At 37.8% G+C, this 19,356-nt stretch overlaps 1 protein-coding gene across 2 annotated transcripts in view; it reads left to right on the top strand.

Annotated features, from left to right (window-relative positions):
• lrp5 (low density lipoprotein receptor-related protein 5) overlaps nucleotides 1–19,356 on the top strand; it is a 67,681-nt gene that overhangs the window by 26,339 nt on the left and 21,986 nt on the right. For both annotated transcript variants that reach the window (XM_040132375.1, XM_040132376.1), the window contains one exon: nucleotides 1,159–1,330. In XM_040132375.1, coding sequence (XP_039988309.1) covers nucleotides 1,159–1,330 — 172 coding nt within the window. The remainder of the gene's footprint in view (nucleotides 1–1,158; nucleotides 1,331–19,356) is intronic.

Here is a 19,356-nt window from a genome sequence, read left to right as displayed (position 1 = left end):
ACCTGGGGGGACTTTAAACTCTACAATTAAAAACAAACACTTGGTGAATATTTTATAGGCTGATCCTAGTATTTTTAGATGCAGAACATTTAATTTTTACTAAATATATCAACCAAAACCTCATTTTTTTTCAGCTGTTATTTAAATTTACATATTTCAGTGTCTCAGTGTTTCTTAAATTAAAGCATAGAACAAATTAACAATTGGAGGTTTAAAAACAAGGAATCATGGAATCTTCTTCTTGAACTAAATTTTATCAAAAAATTTTTGACTCATCCAGCAGCTGATCACAATCATGGCGTTCTTTCTATGATAGAAATGAAATATTGCTCAGAAGGTTCGTCCCTACACTGTTGCTGAAGTTCCCACTATTTTGTTGCACCTGGAGGTTGCTTTGCTTACACCTTCTGTCCAGTTCATCTCAAACCAGCTCCATGGGGTTTAGGTCTGGAGACTGTGCTGGTCTTCCATCATGTGAAGCCACCGTTTAGTTCTTCTCTTCTAATGTTCTGGGTCATTATCTTGCTTTAGGATGAACCCCTGACCAACCAGTCTGTCTTCCTTTGTTACTTGCTTTTTTTCACCATTGTGACCGCAACATACATCCCTACTTCCTGCAAAACAGTATTGCCCTAATAATGCATCAGAGGGTGTAGTAATAGTTTGTTCCAACACCGTCTTTGTACAGACAGAGGGTCTGTAAGTCATCAACTAAAGTTGGGCACCTGTAGGAATTGTTTGCATTAACTTTCAAGGCTTCATTTACTTCCATTGCCGCAGGAAAAAGCTGTAAGTGAAGCAGTTTCTTCATCCCTGAAAAAGGCCTGTTTTCTATGAAATTTACAGGGTTTTTCGCTTTTTGGTGACTTAAACCTTTTTTTTCTTATCTTGGGCAGTTCATCACTTACCTTTGTAACATTTAAGGTTATGCACTGGACTTGAACTGCTTAAATTTCAATAAAAACTGGAAAAATGGGGGTTTTTTAAAACTTTTGAGTGGTAGTGTAGATATCATGAAACACCATTGTTAATCAGGCTTGTCTTATTTTAGAAGTTATGAAATGACTTCTAGACTATTCAGGTTATGTGTAAAATGTATGATGTCCCTATGACTGGAAGTAAGCTCCATGTCCTCTTGTTGCCTCTTGTCTCTCTCAGCTACATGTACTGGACTGACTGGGGCGAACATCCCAAGATTGAGCGGGCCAACCTAGATGGAACGGACCGGGTGGTTCTGCTCAACAGCTCTCTGGGCTGGCCCAATGGACTGGCAATAGATTATGCAGCGGGAAAACTATACTGGGGTGATGCTAAAACTGACAAGATAGAGGTACGTTTAATAGCTGACTATACAACATCTATGTATGGTTTCACCAGCATGGTCTCAGCTGGAAGACAGGTGTGGCGTTACGCAAAAGCTGGAAAGATTTACACACTGTTTTGTTAAATTATTGTCATCTGGTCTGTTTTCTGCTGGTCCAATGTGATTTCGCCTGTCTGGCCTGGTTTTTTATGATATGCACTGGTCGTGGTCTGACTTGCTGTATGTTTTGTCCACTGACAGATATATTTGTTAACCGCTGGACATACTGCCAATTGTCAAAATTAACGCCAATGGATGACAAAAAGGAAAGAAAGTGAGGGCCTACAACAGACAAATATGAAACTTTGATCAAATAATTATCTTTGTAAAAAACAACACTCAGGGCTGATTTGATAAACACAATACAGCCTAACTGAACTGATTCAGTGCTTTCAGTCTCATGTGTGAGACTGAAAACAGTATGTGTGATCTCAAATGTCAGTTTGACACCATCCAGATTGACATGATTCTACACAGTACACATTGTCTTTATGTGTATAATCCATGTAAAAAACACCAGCATAAGATACCCTCATGCCTTTGTCTCTTTTATGGTAATTTTTGGATAGAACTCATGGCATAGACCTCAAACACATCCTCATGTCACTAGTTTGGTATGTCTAATCAAATTGTTTCCAAAGAAGAAGAACTGGTCCATCATAAAACTATTGCCACAGATGCTTTTGATATTGTTTTATTAGCCAAGAATCTTCAGGACCTCTTTTCAAACAACAGCAGAGGATTTAACGGTTTTCCTGGTTGAAGGTTTACTTATCAGTGACACCAGTCACTGCACTTGATGAGCATAATGAAAACCTGCAGCTGCATGGTTCTCAGTATTGAATTGTAGTATGTTATCAGGGTATAGCATAAAGATATGACAATATAGTGTGCCTGTCTAGAAGTGTTGGGAGGCTAAAGGGAATACATTGATAAAAACAATAATAATACAAATTAGAAACAAAGATTCTTGTCACTTCAGACCACATATCCCTGAAGGAAAAAATAGCTTATCATGAATAGATGATGACCTAAAACATGCAAAGTCAGGCAATGTCAAAAATGTGATATTCTCACTGTGTGGTGGGTTTTGGAGCAGTAACATTATTGCTACGACTCCTTCCTAGTGAGTGACTGTGAGGTGCATGTAAGGAAATGAATGCATGATACCAGCTGTCATCTTGTCATTTTCTTTTTTATCACTAGATACTATTCACTTGCTGTCTCAGACTCGTCCCCAAGGTGCTCCAACCACTAGTGCATCTTGGTTTTGGCTGATAAAATCAATTAGTTTGATAATTGTTTCAGGGTCTGCAACATTTCACAACAAAGATTCCGTCCTGAATTGAGTGTTGTGGCCTCAAATCTGCCATCAGTGATACAGGTCAAGAGGTCACAATATGTGACAGTAGATTCAGGCCATCTCAAGTGCTGTTATAGTTTCTGGCCTCAGAAATCAGGTTACTGCCAAAAAGAAATTTACTTAGGTGCACGTCAGTGTGCCAGTAGACTCACTTTTTTCAGCATAAAAAGAAGTATACTTTGTACTGAATGGAACCTTTAAACCAGTATTAAAACTCTTGTCTAGTACTTCGCACTACTTGGTGTTCTTGAGAACCAGCACTAAAAAACACACTCTTACCCATAGAATTCCTATGTGTTTCACACTTGTGTAGATATTTTTCTACATTTTGTTAATGTGTCTCAGATGAGGAGACAATAACAGTCACATTAACTTGTCTGATTTAGAGCCCGGGAGGTCTCCACACCCCAGTCTCAGAAGCAGAAGACAACAAAGTGAGGCAGGGGTGGGGGCTGGCTGTTATTCTTGTTGCCCATCCCCCTCTTACCAAGCCTTCTATAGCTGCTTTAAAGCAGGTGTTCTCCATTCTCCTTCACTCTGGCAGTATCTCACACTAAGGGGCCTTTTCTAGACATTACAATAATTACATGTTCCTCTTATGCGCTTTTCTTCCCTGTATTTTTTTTTGTTTCACTTTCAGCTTGTTACTACTTCACTGATCAGTTTTATTTTTTCCCATTTCTTGCTTCTCAGCGTTTGTGTCTGATTTTGTCTGTTTATCACTGTTGTCACAGTTTTTTGTTGATTGTTGTGTCGTCTGCAGAATTGGATGAGTTTACTGGTGTTAGTTTGTTTTCATAGCAGCAGAGAGAGGAAGAGAGAAGACTAAACCAAAATAGTGAATGCCTGAGCTTTCTGGCTGAATGCTTACCAATTGAAAAGGGGTGGCTGTTCCTTCTCTCCCTCCCTCCCTCTCTCTTCTGTCTCTCTCTCTCTCTCTTTCTCTCTCTCTGTCAGGGTGAAAGGACCCACCTCAAAGGGCTTTTTTCATGTTTTAGCCTTGTTTTTATCCTCTTGAAAAGAAATTGCTGCTGGGTGTGAAGACATTTCCATTGTACATCTGCCTGTGTCTCTCTCTCTCTCTCTCTCTCTCTCTCTCTCTCTCTCTCTCTCTCTCTCTCTGTCTCTCTCTCTCTCGTGTTTGTGTGTGTGTAGTCTGATTGTGTTCAGTGTTTGTTATTACATACATGAAGACTAAGGCTGAACAGCCACTGTAAGATTTTTGGCCAATTGCCAAATTTATACAATGACAGTAGAACAGTAGATTTACTGGAAATTGAGCCAAAGGATAATTGGGGCTTACTGAAACTTTGGTCTTATTTTTTTATTTTTCATTAGTCCCATCAGTAATAACAACACTGCACTTACCAAATTAATTGCTGAGATCTGGGAATACGTTGACATTGCCCTGGCAGGTTAGAGAAACAGGAACAGTCAGATGATCAGACAGTTCATTTTGTCGTAATTTTATTGGTTTTACTGACTGATAAAAATGGCTTATAAAACTCAGCAACACTCGTTTTGCAGCCGCCTCTCCAAGGACATGTCAGATATTACCGAAATTTCATTGGCCAGAGCTACATGATCAGCAAGGTGTTGTGTGTCGTCTTTGATATGTATGGGACTCACGCACGCCGCGGTTGTGGCTCTAGGAAAAAGCAGCAGGGTCAAGACAAGATCTGTTAAATGTATATTCTGAAAATCTGACTGTTGTCTCACTTGAACCTGACTTGTCTCAATCTCATACTTAAGTGGGTGCCCATCCTGAATGTGTGTATTTACAAACCTGTTCATAAAGTTAGTTTGTATTGGAGATCATAGACAAAACAGAGTTGGGTGTAATAACACCCAAATGAATAGAAAGTGAAATAGGCACCTGAAATATTTGAATGAAAATGAACATTTTTTTATCGATGCAAAGGTTAATTGTTTAATTGATTAGTTAATAGAAAAAAAATGAATTGACAGCAATTCTGATAATTGATACAGAAAAGATGCCAAACATTTGATAGTTCCAGGTGCTCAATGCTGTAGTAAAGTGAAGATGTTTTGGATTTTTGGATCTTGGTGGCCAGACAAAACAATCTCTTTGAACACGTCACTCTAGGAAAGTGTGATCTGCATTTTTAATTCTTTCCTCAGATTTCATAAACCACACAATTAATCGATTAATTGACGAAATAAAAGATCCATCGATAACGAAAATAATCGTTAAACAAATTCACCACCAAAAATGGCTTTTTGGAGGCGCTAAGTGACCACGTACAATAATTGGAAAAGCACAAACACATTTATATTGCACTCTCTGTAATATGAATTCATTTCTTTAAAAATGAATAGCGACCAAATTAGAAATTGTAGTACATCTTCATTATTATTTAGGAAAAGGGCAAAGCCTTTTAATGTGCATGTGTTCTAAATCAGAGAATTCAACCAGTACTGGGTTTTTGAAGAACAAAAGATAGCTGGTTGTACTGATATGTGATACCTTTAAATTTGAGCATTTTAAGGCCTAGAAATTCAATAAAATTACAGTTTATTTATTTTATTCTTCACAAGGTGTAAAAGTCTGTAAACAGGGCAAAATTAGAGCCGTAAAACCTTTATGGCAAACGTAATACACCTGATCTTCCTGTTCTTTCGGTCAAAGGTCAGTGAAGGCCTAATATTGAGATCTATCTCCAGTTTACTGTACAACACAGCGGTTGGTGAGTGAATGAGCTGTCTTTCAAACCAATTAATCTAAGTTTAAAGAAACCGCTAATGGTGTGTCAGGGTTTAAGATCACAAAAACACAACAATGAATGCAAATTAATCCAATTATTGAGAGCTTGTTATTAATTCAGTCCTGACAAAACTTCCTTAAATTTGTGGTCAGATTGGTTCAATGCTTGAAAGTTTACACCCCTTGTTTATGTATGAAATGTTCCGTTTGGAACCTTTGGTACAAGGCTGCATCAAATAAAACCAAACCCCAACGTCAACAATCTATCTTCCTTGAAAATGTGGTCATTTGAATGGGATTTTCTCAGATAGCTTTTACCCCCAGTTGGCACTGTAACCAAAGACTTTTTTTCATTATTGATTCCACCGGTTCTAGTGGTCTACTGTTTCTTTTTCCCCCAATTCATTTATTATTTTTTCAGTTTATAAAATGATATTGTTATCAGTGCAGTGGTGGTTGGGGGCCCTGCTGCTTTGACTTGAGTGTCAGTGAATTGAAGTATCTTTAATACATCATATGTTACTCACTGCATTAGTAGTGTTTACATTTATTATACTTGGATATTTGGATTGTACCTATACCTCCAACAGTAGCCCTTTTTATACAGCCTGTTCAAGGCGGGAATATTACGCATTTATTCTAAATCACCTTTCTGTATAAAATGTATGAACACAGAATGGGGGTGCATTGTTGTCCAGCCTTTCAGCCGAAGCGGAGGTAATCACAAAGATGGATCGAGGTATGGCGGGACAGACGCTGATGCTGTTGTCACGCCTCTGATTACGGAACACCGGCATGCTATCTAAAATCAGTCACAAGAGCAGCAGTATGCCGGATTTGTTTGGTTCAGTGTAAACAAGCAAAGGTGGTGTAATGAGTAATAATAATGAACGAGTATAACTATGATATAGTGGGATCGCTGTTTAAAAGACAGTAATGTTGTGTGTGAGTGTGTCTGCAAGTGTAGTGTAGCAAGCCTGCCAAACAGCTGAAAACTGAACAGCGCCAGCATTTTACTTTCTAAAAGAGACTACAGAGAATGATAAATGACTAAGGCATACTGAAGACTTTCTCAGAGAACACTGGAAAAATGTTCTCTTTCTCTTTCCCTCTCTCTCCCTCTCTCTCGCTCCGTGTTTTCAAGTCTTTTTAAAGAAATCTGACTCCCCCTCTGCAACCTCCCACCCAACCCCCTCGTCTGTAGAAAAAAAACTCTCTGAAGTTACCACAGGCCCCTTCCTTTTGAAAAGTGTGTGTGTGTGTGTGTGTGTGTGTGTGTGTGTGTGTGTGTGTGTTAATTTGTGTGTGTTAGCTGCTTTGACTGATGTATTGCTTTTTCTACACACGCACGCACACAAAACAGCTGCTTTGTTGTGATTATGCAAATTGGATATGCGTAGTACTATTCGATCACACTGTGGAGCCATATGGTAACTGCTTGGGTGTATGAGTGTGTGTGTGTGTGTGTGTGTGTGTGTGTGTGTGTGTGTGTGTGTGTGTGTGTGTGTGTGTGTGTGTGTGTGTGTGTGTGTGTTAGAGGGGAAACTCAGAGAGCAGGGAGGTGTATATGGTGGAATTTCCCCTGCTTAAGGCCGTGCACCCTGTTTCAATAGTTCCTCTCCTTGCTTGTGTCTTGTTTCTGTAACCATCCAGCTAAAAGGGCTAAGACTGTACAATAACAAATTAGTTAATGCCAATGTAACCAAGTACATTTACTCAAGTACTATGTTTAAGTATTTTTAAGGAACCTTTACTTTAGTATTTGCATTTTATGGTAAATTATACTTTTACTTTACAGCATTTCAAAAGGGAATATTGCACTTTCTACTCTGTTGCATTTAGTTGTAGTCACAGGTTTCTTTGATTAATAAGATTTTAAATATAAAATATATGTTTATGAAAAATGATGCACTATTAAGTTTAAACTACCCAACAGTATTTAGTGTAAAGTAGTTCAAATTTGCAATTAATACATACAGTATGTAGAACAACAAAACACACTGCCAATATAGAAACACGTGTTAAATTCAGACAATACAACCTAATACAGAAATACTACAGTACATGTTGTCATGATTGTGGCTCACTTACTTACTCCATGACACGACTATGATACAGGCTATGTTAGCCTGTACGTCCTATACACATGCTATGCAGCAGGTGTTTAGCAAATATCTGCAGTATTATCTGAATCATGAAGGCAGAATGGTAAAACGGATTTAAATTTAAATCATTAGCTTTTTTTTCAACACCATTAGTCAAATTTAGTGCATTTCTGTATTTGGTGGTTGCTGTCCAGTGTGTCTCGTTATGCTGGGTAGGTGTTGTCAAACTGGTAAATTTGTTTCTCTATTTGCCCATGTTTATATCTTTTTTCTAAACACCTTGTGTGAGTGTATATGCAGCAAATTGCTGATGTTTTCTTCATTTGATTGTCTTTCTTCCATTTGAATGAGTTTTCTTAATGGAAAAATCCACTGTAATTTAAACCCAATGGTTTAAATTAGATTCAGGCAAACAAGAACTCACACAAAACAACATATATCAATGCAAGGTGCGTAAGTCTCCTACAGCTTTCCAAATAAACACATCCTTTACCTGAATATTTTGCCTTTTCTCATTGTAATTCCATGTGTCTTGTCGGCTAGCTAGAGCCTTCTGATGTCTAAATAAAAACAGGCAACAGATAAAACAGGAAAAAAGCTTGAATTAAACTTATTTAACTTAAATAATAACCAGCAATCATAACTGGGAGTCTGGAGTTCTGTCAAGATGATGGCTTGAGTGGTTGCTTCCTCTGGAACCCATTTGTCAAGAAACAAGGTGAAAACTGATTTCAAGCCTGCAAGATATATGTAACTTGTGTTCAAGGGTTTTTGGAGTCTGCTGGCGTAGAATGGAAAAAAAAGTGAAATTTATCCTTCGAAATTTTTTGTTTGTATAACCATAAAATGCTATACACACATGCAAACTTACTGATATTAAACTTACTCGAACTTTATGTTAAAACTATTGAATCTCCCTTAACAAAAATGTTATAAAAACTTTATCTGTCTCTAATAATTATAATTTTTTTCTAGAAGGTGTTTTAATCAACAATCCACTGGTTGTTTTTTTTACGTTCTGTCTAAATTACTGTTTAAAAAATGGTCATAGACTATTTACCTTTATATAATTTTACTTTATTTATTTTTCTGTCATTTTTCTTGTTTTTATATTCCTCTAGGAAAGTTATAAAATTCTCACCATGGGTGTAAATATGAGAAATATTCTATTTACTCCCCTGCCCAGTTAGTGTCAGTTCAGCTCACCTGCAGAGCAGCCGTTCCACACTTAACTCGTATAACAGTAAACAGTCATGTGTGTTATCCGTAAGAGTCATGTTTTAAAGCATTTCTTAATCATCTTTGATGTGGAAAGGTCAGATTTCCACACAGTCACAGAAAGTAAAAAACATGTGTCCAGGTCATGGTTCAGTTATAAAATCCTACTGCACCCTGGGACATCTCTCCTGTGGGGCGGTTGACAGTGCTGTCAGCTGAACACTCAGCCACATTTGATGGGAGTAGATGAGGTTGTACCAGCATCTGGTTCAGAAGTTGTTTAGCAACTTTGTGCTGCCCTGCCTCGGGGTATCCGGCGTTGCACTGCCCTCTATTTCCACCCTCGTTCTTTACTTTTGAGACAGAACTCAGTTTGTAGAGGTTACAGCAGGTTACTCCTGCATAACTATGCGTACACTGATGCAGTTTAAAAAAAAAAGAAAGGAAAAAGTGCAGTGACTGAAAAAATGTGAGTCGACACGGTGTCTTCTCAACTGATGACTCGAGTCATTAACTTTTAGGGAGCAACCCTTGTTGTAACTGAAGGTATTAAGACTGCCTGGTGTTGTAACTGACTGGTGTTCGAATAGCAGAGATGAGTCATTAGAAGCAGCAGAATGTCTCTGTGAGGCCTATGAGGACCAGGGACACCCACAAGTCAAGTAAAGTCCAATTTTATTTATATAGCCCAATATCACAAAACACAAATTTGCCTCAAGGGGCTTAACAGTCTGTACAGCATTACGACACCCTCTGTCCTTAGACCATCCTCCAAAGAGACAATGAGGTCCTGTCTGTGAAAACCAGGCCCTTCACAGACATATCAAGGGCCTTTGAACCCAGATTAGACAGATGTCTGGTCAGGTCCGGGACTGGGAGGAAAGCCAGGGCCTGCTTCAAGAAATAGACAACCATAAAAAGAAAAACAAGCCAGATAGGGACGCCATAAGTCAACAAACAGAAGCCCTGAAAGATAAAATTCAGGAGCTCAGTACAAAGTTGCAAGATGGAAATGCATTGGACAACAAGTTTAATGTACTGATGGAAGAAAAAGAGGCCATGGCCTGACAGATTTCTTCCCAGCCACAAAACATTTATGAGCTTAAAGAAACTGTCAAAGAATTAAGTCGTCGGGCAAAACTATAATAAAATAAAGTAAGAAAAACCGAGGTCCCTGTGGATCATTAAAAAGTCTTAAAACGTCTGAAATTTAGTTTTTGATGTTTAACGTCTAAAAATGTCTTGAAATGTCTTGAATTATAGGTAGAAAGGTATTAAACTTGATCTGGGACAGAATGAATGAGCATTTCTATTTTCCTGTTCAGTTTTTATCCTTTATGTTACTAGTATTTTATATCCCACAACAATAAACAATTCCACATTGTCCAATACCTATTTGTTTGTATGTTAAATAGATAGCGTCCACTCTGTTTGGTAGGTGGCAGTAGTACACCCTGTGTGGCTGTGATCTGCATTTTAACCTAGAAGAACGTGTTTATCCAACTTCCGACTTGATGGCTGTGGCGGAAAAAAACCCAGAACACGACGTAAAAAAGAAAAAACCAAGACCATGATGCTGCGAGCAAACAATGCAGGCTCAGCCATGGGTAAATGCATATTCAACGAGAAGTGGTTGGAGGACGACCAATATTGTGGCTGGCTGAAACTATCCAGCGATTCGTATGTGTGATTATCCTGCCCCTGTGTATGGTTGTCCCAGCTGGTCAAACAGGAGCAGCAGATATAAGCTTACAAAACCCTGACCATTTTCTAAAACTGTTAGATGAAGATTGATAGCCTGTAACAGCAGTTAGCACTGCAACTTTAAAGGACGCAGGTCCACGTTCAAACCCACACCGGGAGCCGCTTCCTGTTTCCTGGCCTGAGTGAGTTTACTCCAGGTTCTGCGGTTTCGTCCCACACTACAAATATGTATGGTTCAGACATATTCAAGAATTCAAAAATTAAATAACACATAATAAAGTTGAAAATAAAATAAATAAATAAAACGTTTTCTTGTGAAAGAAAAATGGAACTAATGTAATAAAGCTTCCAGGGGACTCAAAAAACGTATGAACATACATGCGAATGCGAGTTACTTACTTCATGAATTAGCATAATACAGGCTTTGAAGGCTTGTACACTATATGCAGTTACTATACATGAGATGTATAACAGATATCTTCAATATTATCCAAATCAGCAATCACAATGTTAAAAGTGAGTTTAACTTTTAAGTGTTTAAATCGCTCTGTATTTGGAGCATGTTTCTATATTTGGCTGTGTACTTTAAAGACGTTGCCGTGAGCTCAGCTTAAAATGGGTTGTTGTAGAAGAAAAATTACAGAATTCAGCAGACAAAAACAGAACATAAGGACGACAGTACACCAACAAGTTAGGGGTTAAAATAATTCTCCCAAGACTATTTTGATATTGGAACGTGTTAACAATAACTAAAGTGTATACTGTATGACAGAATGAACATATGACTAACTGCATCAGAGCACGTGGTGTGCAGAATAACATTCGAGCATATAAATAGGAGAAAGGCATCAAGGCATTATTTACCAATGTAACATATGGATGTTGACACAACAAACTGGACTTTTCCTGAAACAATATTGAAGATCTGTGTTTTGAGTCAGGTCTGCTCTGCCCCTGATAGCTGCCTGGCAAATACTGCATAGCTGAATGCATCAATTAGATAAAAGATTGAAACTAAGTTTTGTGTACATTAGCCTTTGACTGGCTCTGCACTGCCCTGATGCTTTATCTCCCATGAGGGCCGTGAAAGACGATTTGACGCGGCTTTGGGAAATGATGAAGCCTCTTTTTATAACATTGGCAGTGGTGATAATGGAACAGGCAGCCAAGGACATGCAAACACACACATAGATGCTTCAACTGACAGGCAGCAAACAAACCAAGTTGACAGTTCACTGGTTTCACCAACCAACAGGAGATGTTTGATGAATATCTGAAGCCGATATTAGTCCTGCAATTCCTTAGCTTAGCTGCGGATTCACTATTGTTATATGCTATGTAGATTATATATGACAGAGTTAATTATTTTCAAATACATTAGAGTAAAGTAATGTTCATTCCAAGGTTGAACTTGAACCTTTTCTTGGCCCTTAATACATTGCACATGTAACTTAAAGTAGGGCTGTATTTTAATTAGTTGATATGTGTGACAGCCGACAAGCTCTGTATTAGAAAATACAGTCTGCATTACAGCTTTCCAGGTGTTCTACTATATTTTGTTTGAAGTTTAGGGTTATATCTATGGACAGAGAAGTGTCAGTGTGGCGCTTTCCTGCTGTAGGAAGGTTTGGATAGGATTTGAACAGCTTCTCTTCATTTGCAGAATGAACAAAAAGCAAAGCTCAATTGCAATTTTCGGCCAACAGTAGCACGTAAGAGGCGTGGGCCAAGATAGACTCATAATAATCATTTTCTAAAACTCCTGTCAGTGTGAACATTAACTCTTGGTAAAACTGCTAGCTTCTATTTATTTGTTCACTTTCTTGCAAAGATGTGGTTCAAGTATTTTAACATGACACAATGCAGCCTAAAGACAAGTCAAATACGTGGAGTGCAGTGGTTTACAATAAAAAGAAATAGCTTTCCTGGGGAAAAAAACAAACAAACATCATTCATGCACTCAATTTAGATATATTATATATTTCGGCTCTACCTCTTTGGTGTGACACATGCAGTCAGTTGAAAGTTTGAAGAAGACGACAAAGACGATATTAATGAAGTCCTCCAGAACCCTGAAGCTGAGTTTTTATGAACGGGATGACATTCACAGTATCATCAAAGTTTTTATGTTGAAACAGTCTGTTATCCTGTAAGATGTGCCTAAGGGATCTCAAAGATAAAACACAATGATTTGTTTAACAGCCAAACCCTGAAGTATATTCACATATCTCAGTTCAATATCAAAATCAAACTGTATTAAATCCTGATTTTGTGGATCACCTTAGGACGTTTCCATTTAACGAACATACTGACCAAAAAAAAAACAAAAACAAAACAAGCCTCTGTGTACATAAAATAATCCAATTGGACCTATGAAAAAATAATGCATCACCCCTCTTTTCACGTGGTTCCTAGTCTCCAGGCCTTACATTATCCTTTACTAACCTTATGGCTTGCCATGCTTTATACTTTACGTACAGTACAGTAGAAGTATAGTATGCAATGTGACATATGTATAACATACCACAGCATTGACAGTATTGAAAGTATCCTGACAACACTCAAGCAAGTTAAATGTTACTAATCTGTTTGTCAGGGTAAAATTCAGTGTCAAGTCAGATCAAGTCCAGTCAAGATTGTTCATTATTATTGTCCATTATTTGAGGCGCTCTCAGAGTTTTGCATAATCATGTCATACTGTTATATATCAAACACCATATACAAATAGTATCATCAACCCGGTCATGACATGATGACTGATTGCACTTATGACATGGCTTTGACATGATTCCATAAATCCTGATTGAGCATACTGTGTCGGTAGCTCTCAGGTTAGAGAAATAACAGAAACACCTGCTCTGTTGCTCAGAGTTTCCACAGTGTCCTGCCAGCTCTCTCTCCTCCCTGTTTCTTCCATCCTGTTTCCCTCTGTCTGTCTCTCTGCTGTATATGCTCCTCCATCCCTGTTACCACAAAGGGACTGTAGCTGCATGTCTCATTTCCTCTGGGAGCTCAGCCTCTGGCCCACATCTGTGTGTGTGTGTTGTGGCTGATCTCATGTATCCTATTAGAATGGTAATATTGTGGTCTGATGTAAGCACTGTTGCGGTGAGCAACCAATAGCAGCTACTAGCCCACAGCTGTGTGTGTTTGTTTCTGCTGTGTCTCATCTTGATGAGACACATAATAGATGGTCAAGTCAACTTGTTTTCCATAAAAGGGGACTTGAAATCCTTAAAATGGCCTTAAACGTTATTGCTAATATAAGAAATGGGTGTCTTTTTACGTTTACTACCTTTCCGACGCCAGATGGGGGGAATCTGTCTCGACTTTTTCCAGTAACTTTCTGAAACCGACAATCCAACATTCATACCCATTGCACGCCATCGTTGCCCAGTTGTGGAGAGGTGAGAGAGGAGCCTTCCAGTGCAGCTGTACTGAACAACAACAAGTGCTTTTGATTTCTGACGTGGTTGGACAGCATGACTTTAGAACTAGTTCTGAGAGACCGTCAACCCTAACACATTACCGCTTGTGCTAGCACAAAAATTTGATGTAAAATTGCAATGCACAATGGCGAAACAATTTACAGTATTTAATCTTTGTGATTGAAACATTGAATATAAATCAGTGTATAAAGTGAAATCATCTAAAGTATAGCAGGCATCCTCAGGATGTGTCCTCGGCTCCATAGAAGTCTGTAAAAAGACATTTTTACTTAGAGCAAATTTGCAAACACTTTCTCTTTCTGATATCTTAAATCACATTTTCTATAATTTCAAATGGAATTATCAGGGGATTTCTTAGCTTTGTCAACATTTAATCACGTAAGTAGCCACACTATTGCTTTACTCACAGCATTTGCAGTAGTGACATTATTCAGTGTTTATAAATGGACCAAAAACAACAGGATAAAAAATTTGAATCCCTTAACAAACACCAGGCAACAGACAGTATCAATGGAACCAAATATTATTTTACTACTAATTATACCAGGATCATGCTTGCACTTCTGGTTACTAATCCATAGGCCTTTGAATAGTAAAATGGTTCCTAAATCCTTTACTTTGACAAAATTGTCTTAACATTAACTTGATCAAACCAGCATAAACCTTTGGCATCTGAGTGTTGAACACTTTAGAAAGTGTGTATCAGAAATTCATTGACACTAACTTGAATGTAAATCAACCAGTCCTTTGCTCCCTCCTACAACTGAACAATTACATTTTAGAAATTAAACCTAAAGAAAAGCAAAAGAGTCAAATCTCTGGAGCTGTGAACTAGAAATCAGTTGTTTAGAACTTTATTTGAATGTCATTTTTAGAACTTACTAGAAAAGGTCAGTGGACATGTTTGTGCGTCAGTGCAGTGAGTGTTTGTTTTGTTTTTTGACCACGTACTCACCTCATTGTTTTTTTTTTTTTGTGGTGACTTGTTGTATAACTTGGTATTGATTGTATCATCTGCGTGTGTGACGGTTCCAAACAGTAAAATGTTTGAGACAGTGGAAGCAGACATCTGTTTCAGTATCAGCAAGGCGTTCTGGTTACTGGATTTGGCTACTCATTTTGAAACATAGTGACATTTATGTAACTCTGTTGATTCACTTTCCACTGACCTCTGGTCTGCTTATTGCTTCTACACGTTGCATGCTTGTAATTGTTAAGCAGTTTCAGCAGTTACAACAAATAAAAAGCCATTTGGTTTGTAATGCATGGGTTCTATCAGTGATGTTTATGATTTGATTCAGTTTGAGAAATGAGTTGAGGTCAGGATCTTAATGTGATTAAGTGTATTACAGATATATAGTACACAGCTTAAAGCTCAGGCTAATCTGTTTGCCTGTGTTGTTCTTTTGCAATATATTGCATAACCTCATCTTGCTGTCTATTAAGACAACTTCCAATAACTTCTTTCACATGAGGGGAATGTTTTTCGCCTGTGCACAATGGTGCATGTTGAAAGATGATATGACGTAAAGTGCCTATTCAAGAAACCAGGAAACACAACAAGAACACAACCCTGAACATGACGAGTTCTGGTTTGGAAGTTGTCTTAGTATGCAGAAACAGCATAAAATGTTGGGGCTTTCATGATTTTGTAGGATTTTTTTAGAATGGAAAAGAGCTTGGAAATAATAGCTCTTTGCATATGAAGAAGCCTATTTGAGAAAAATATAGATTTACAGCCATAGCCAAAAGCAACTAGAACTCAGTGTTCTCCTGTTACTATCAGCAAGGTTTCTTCTTGGATGAGTTGAGTGTATCGTCACACATTGGTTAGTCTCAGGTTGCACATTCCTGAGAAATGCTCCCATTATGAAACAACCCACACATAAGTAAACACTCCAAGGGTGTCTTTACGTGCTCTGTTTGCTTATATAGGAAACAGATAGCCTTGTGTCTTTATGGATGTGTGTCATGAATGTGTCTGTCCTGACTGCAGACCAGCACAGATTAGGGATTAGGGTCAGGTAATTAATATGTTAGTGTTAGGAGGAATACATGGAAAAATACATGTGTAATGTTTTCATTTGTTTTGTTGACAAAATATTAAATAGGAATTTGTAAGGCTGCGTCAAGAAACGAAAGTTATTTCCACATTTTAAAATGGAAAATGTACTACAGTTCATTAAAAATAACATTAAATTGTTCTCAGTGTGAGTATCTAGAGGTAATACAGCTGCACTTAAACTGTATGTAATATAAGCTGTAAATTTACAGGCAGTGGCATCAGAGCTGAATGTCTCCCTTGATTACAGTTCTTCGTCCCAGGAGCAGTGTCACAGCAAAGCAAATACACGGGCAGGGATGGAAAGAATACTAGAATATTTTATTCAGGTAAAATTACTGTTACTTTAAAGAAATTTACTCAAGTAAAAGTACCTGTGCAAAAATGTACTCAGATGAAAAAAAAAGTGGGTCAGATAAAAAGTACTCTGAATAAATAAAAATAAAAATGACTGAAAATAGATAACAAGCAGAATAAAACATCACCGTGGTAGACAACACCATGGTATAAACAACATACTGTAAACTCCACAGTGGAGTAGAGAAAAAATTACTAATTTAAAGGAAATGTTGGTTACATACATTGTTGTTGAATGTATCTAGTGGTCACTAGTTTAAGACCCTCACCATAAAAACAAATCACTTTTATTCTGTAGTATGTTAATGTACAACATACAGACATCAGGCATACACTCCTGTAATCAGCACAACTCAGGGTGGCAATATGTCTCATGTCCATTGCTGATAAATGTCCATAAATCTGCGCAGAAATCATATCAAAAAGAGATGCTCCGTATACCTTCTGATCATCTTCTTCAGACTCTTTTTTTTTTTTTCAGTATCAGGGTAATCCAGTGATAGTTGTGTGTTTCCATGGCTACAGTGCAAACAGGAACTGCTAGTAGCTAATGTAGCATTCCTTTTCTTGGGGCAGATTCACCAAAATGTAAAGAAATAAAAGAAAGCTCTGAAAAAAGCCAGTCAGTGGACCTTGAGTAGACCAGATGACTGTCAAACAAAGAAATTAAGGCTGAAAAAACAGGCCTATGCAAACTGTGCTCATTGTCTCCATGGCAACATTAGACTTCTTTTCATGGGAACCCTGTTGGGAAAATCTCAGAGTACATTCATTCCATTACAAAAAAAATGATTGCCTTTAGGTATAAATGAGAGCAAGTACATTTCTGATGAATAAATGTCAGGCTGTGCAGTGTGATTGAAGTAAAACAACTTTATATCAGTTTAGTGCTGGAACGATTTGACAATTAATCTGTTAGTCAACAGAAGCTGATAAAATTTTGGTGATCAGTTAATCATTAACATAATGTATTTAGAAAAAGTGAAAACCATTATCTGGTTGCAGCTTCTCTTTGCTTCTTTTATCAGTTTTTGACTGTTCATTGGACAGTCAAAAAATAGGCTTCTGGAAATGATAATGGCCATTTTTAAAAACTATGTTCTTATATTTTATAGACTAAATTACTCATCATCAAATCTAAAAAAAGTAATTATCAGTGGATACTGGAAATAATCTTAAAGTTTCAACCCAACATCAGTTCTCCATAAGCCTTCCACAGCTTGAAATTATGTAGTTTATTACCGCTGAAGTCAGGTGATCCTGTGCTGTAAGATGGAAACAGTGAATGAGTTGAAGCAGATGGGAGTTTTTCATATAGACACGCGGTAAGCCGTCAGAGATTTCAGTGTATCCCTGGCTGGTGCAAGGCATTAAGGTTCTGGGTGAAACACTGTGTGATTCTCCTGTTTTCCACAGGATTCCATTCATCCAGTGTGTTCCATTATGTTTACCAGAGAATATCCGTGTGTGTGAGCGTATGTGAACTGTCCTGTGACGGTCTGACTTCTCCCTGCGTGTCCGATGAGACCTTTGTTACTTTTCTGTTTGCTCTCTTTCTGTCTTTTTGTCCTTTTTACCCCGTGTCCATCAAGAAATGAGACGTTCTCACACCCAAAATGAAAAAAGACGGGGGGAAAAAATCACACTCCCACTGCATAATTCTTCCTGAAAAAGCCAGCGGAGAGAAAGAGCAGGCTAGAGAGGAGGAGAGGGCAGAGAAAGAGAGTCTCTCTGCCATCTTTTCACTGGGATGGCCATATCTAATTGTGTCACAGTGATAAATGAATAGGTTTTTTGTGGAGGGGTCAAGAACCTCTCTTGGATCAGAGGCCCATCAAAGTGAATGGTTTATTTTTTCTATTTGCACACCCCCTCACCCCCACCATCTGAATGGATATTTAAATGAGTATTCACCAAACGGATATCTGCTGCTCATCACAGCAACAAAAATAATTCTAATTTGACATTTTTTTTGTTCTAGAAATTATCCTCTGGCTTCTGGCAACACAAGGCTGTGAGCTGTGACAAAGTTAAATCAAAATGTATGCTACATTTGAGCAAATTTTTAGTGAAGTCAGTAAGAAAACCACTATCAATGGAGTGGTTCCAACTCTTTCCACACTCATCTTTCTTTGCGGTCAGTTCCTTTTGTTTTCAGCTGAGGGACACTAGAGGGTTTTTGGAGTTGTCTTAAGCTCTGGTTTGAAGGCTTTAATAGTTTCCTCAAAATGGAGTTTCCAGTTCCAGTTAGCGAGTTAGACTTAATTGTCCCCTGGAAATTCTTTTTTAACAGCAATGTACATTATTTTACACACATCATCACACAACAATGACAGGCAGAAATATGTAAGTGCAACACAGCTGCACATAACAGCGACATGTAAAACAACACAAAACTCAGTGAGTCACTCTGTTTAGGGCTGCTGTGGCTGTGGGTACCAGGCTTTTGCCAAAGCGTGCCCTTCTATGTTTGTGTGTGTGTGTGTGTGTGTGTGTGAGGACTCAGTTTGATTTACCTGCTTTCCCCTTTCTACTTTTCTCTTCCCTTTCTTCTTTAGTATTTTTATGTCAGTGCACCAGGTGTAAACAAACAGTGTAAACATTTTTAATTAAGCCAACATTGGAACGGTTTTTCTTATTTTATAAAAAAGTCTGCAGTTAGGGCTGAGCTCTAATTGGATTGGTATTGTGACGATGAGATCACAATATATAGCTTCATTTTACAAATTTCTGTTCAGTTTAAAGTGTAATCGCAATCTTTGTTTTACCATACGTAAGCGTATGTATGGATGTAATACATAACAAAGGAACACATTTCATATTAAACAATGATTGGATTATTTTTAAATGAAGTTCTGCAACATTTTACATATCATGATTAATATTTCAATATCATAATAATATTGTTATTAATCCTGTAATGTTGATTTGATCCATCTTGCCCAACCAAATCAGTAATATGGAAGATTATCTTACATGAATAGTATCTCAGTTTAACGTGTCCAGGAGT

Source organism: Xiphias gladius, chromosome 8 (genome assembly GCF_016859285.1).
Source record: "Xiphias gladius isolate SHS-SW01 ecotype Sanya breed wild chromosome 8, ASM1685928v1, whole genome shotgun sequence".
NCBI classification, from domain to species: Eukaryota; Metazoa; Chordata; class Actinopteri; order Istiophoriformes; family Xiphiidae; genus Xiphias; species Xiphias gladius.
The sequence above is the reverse complement of the archived record's forward strand: the minus strand, read 5'-3'. Positions and strand labels throughout refer to the sequence as shown.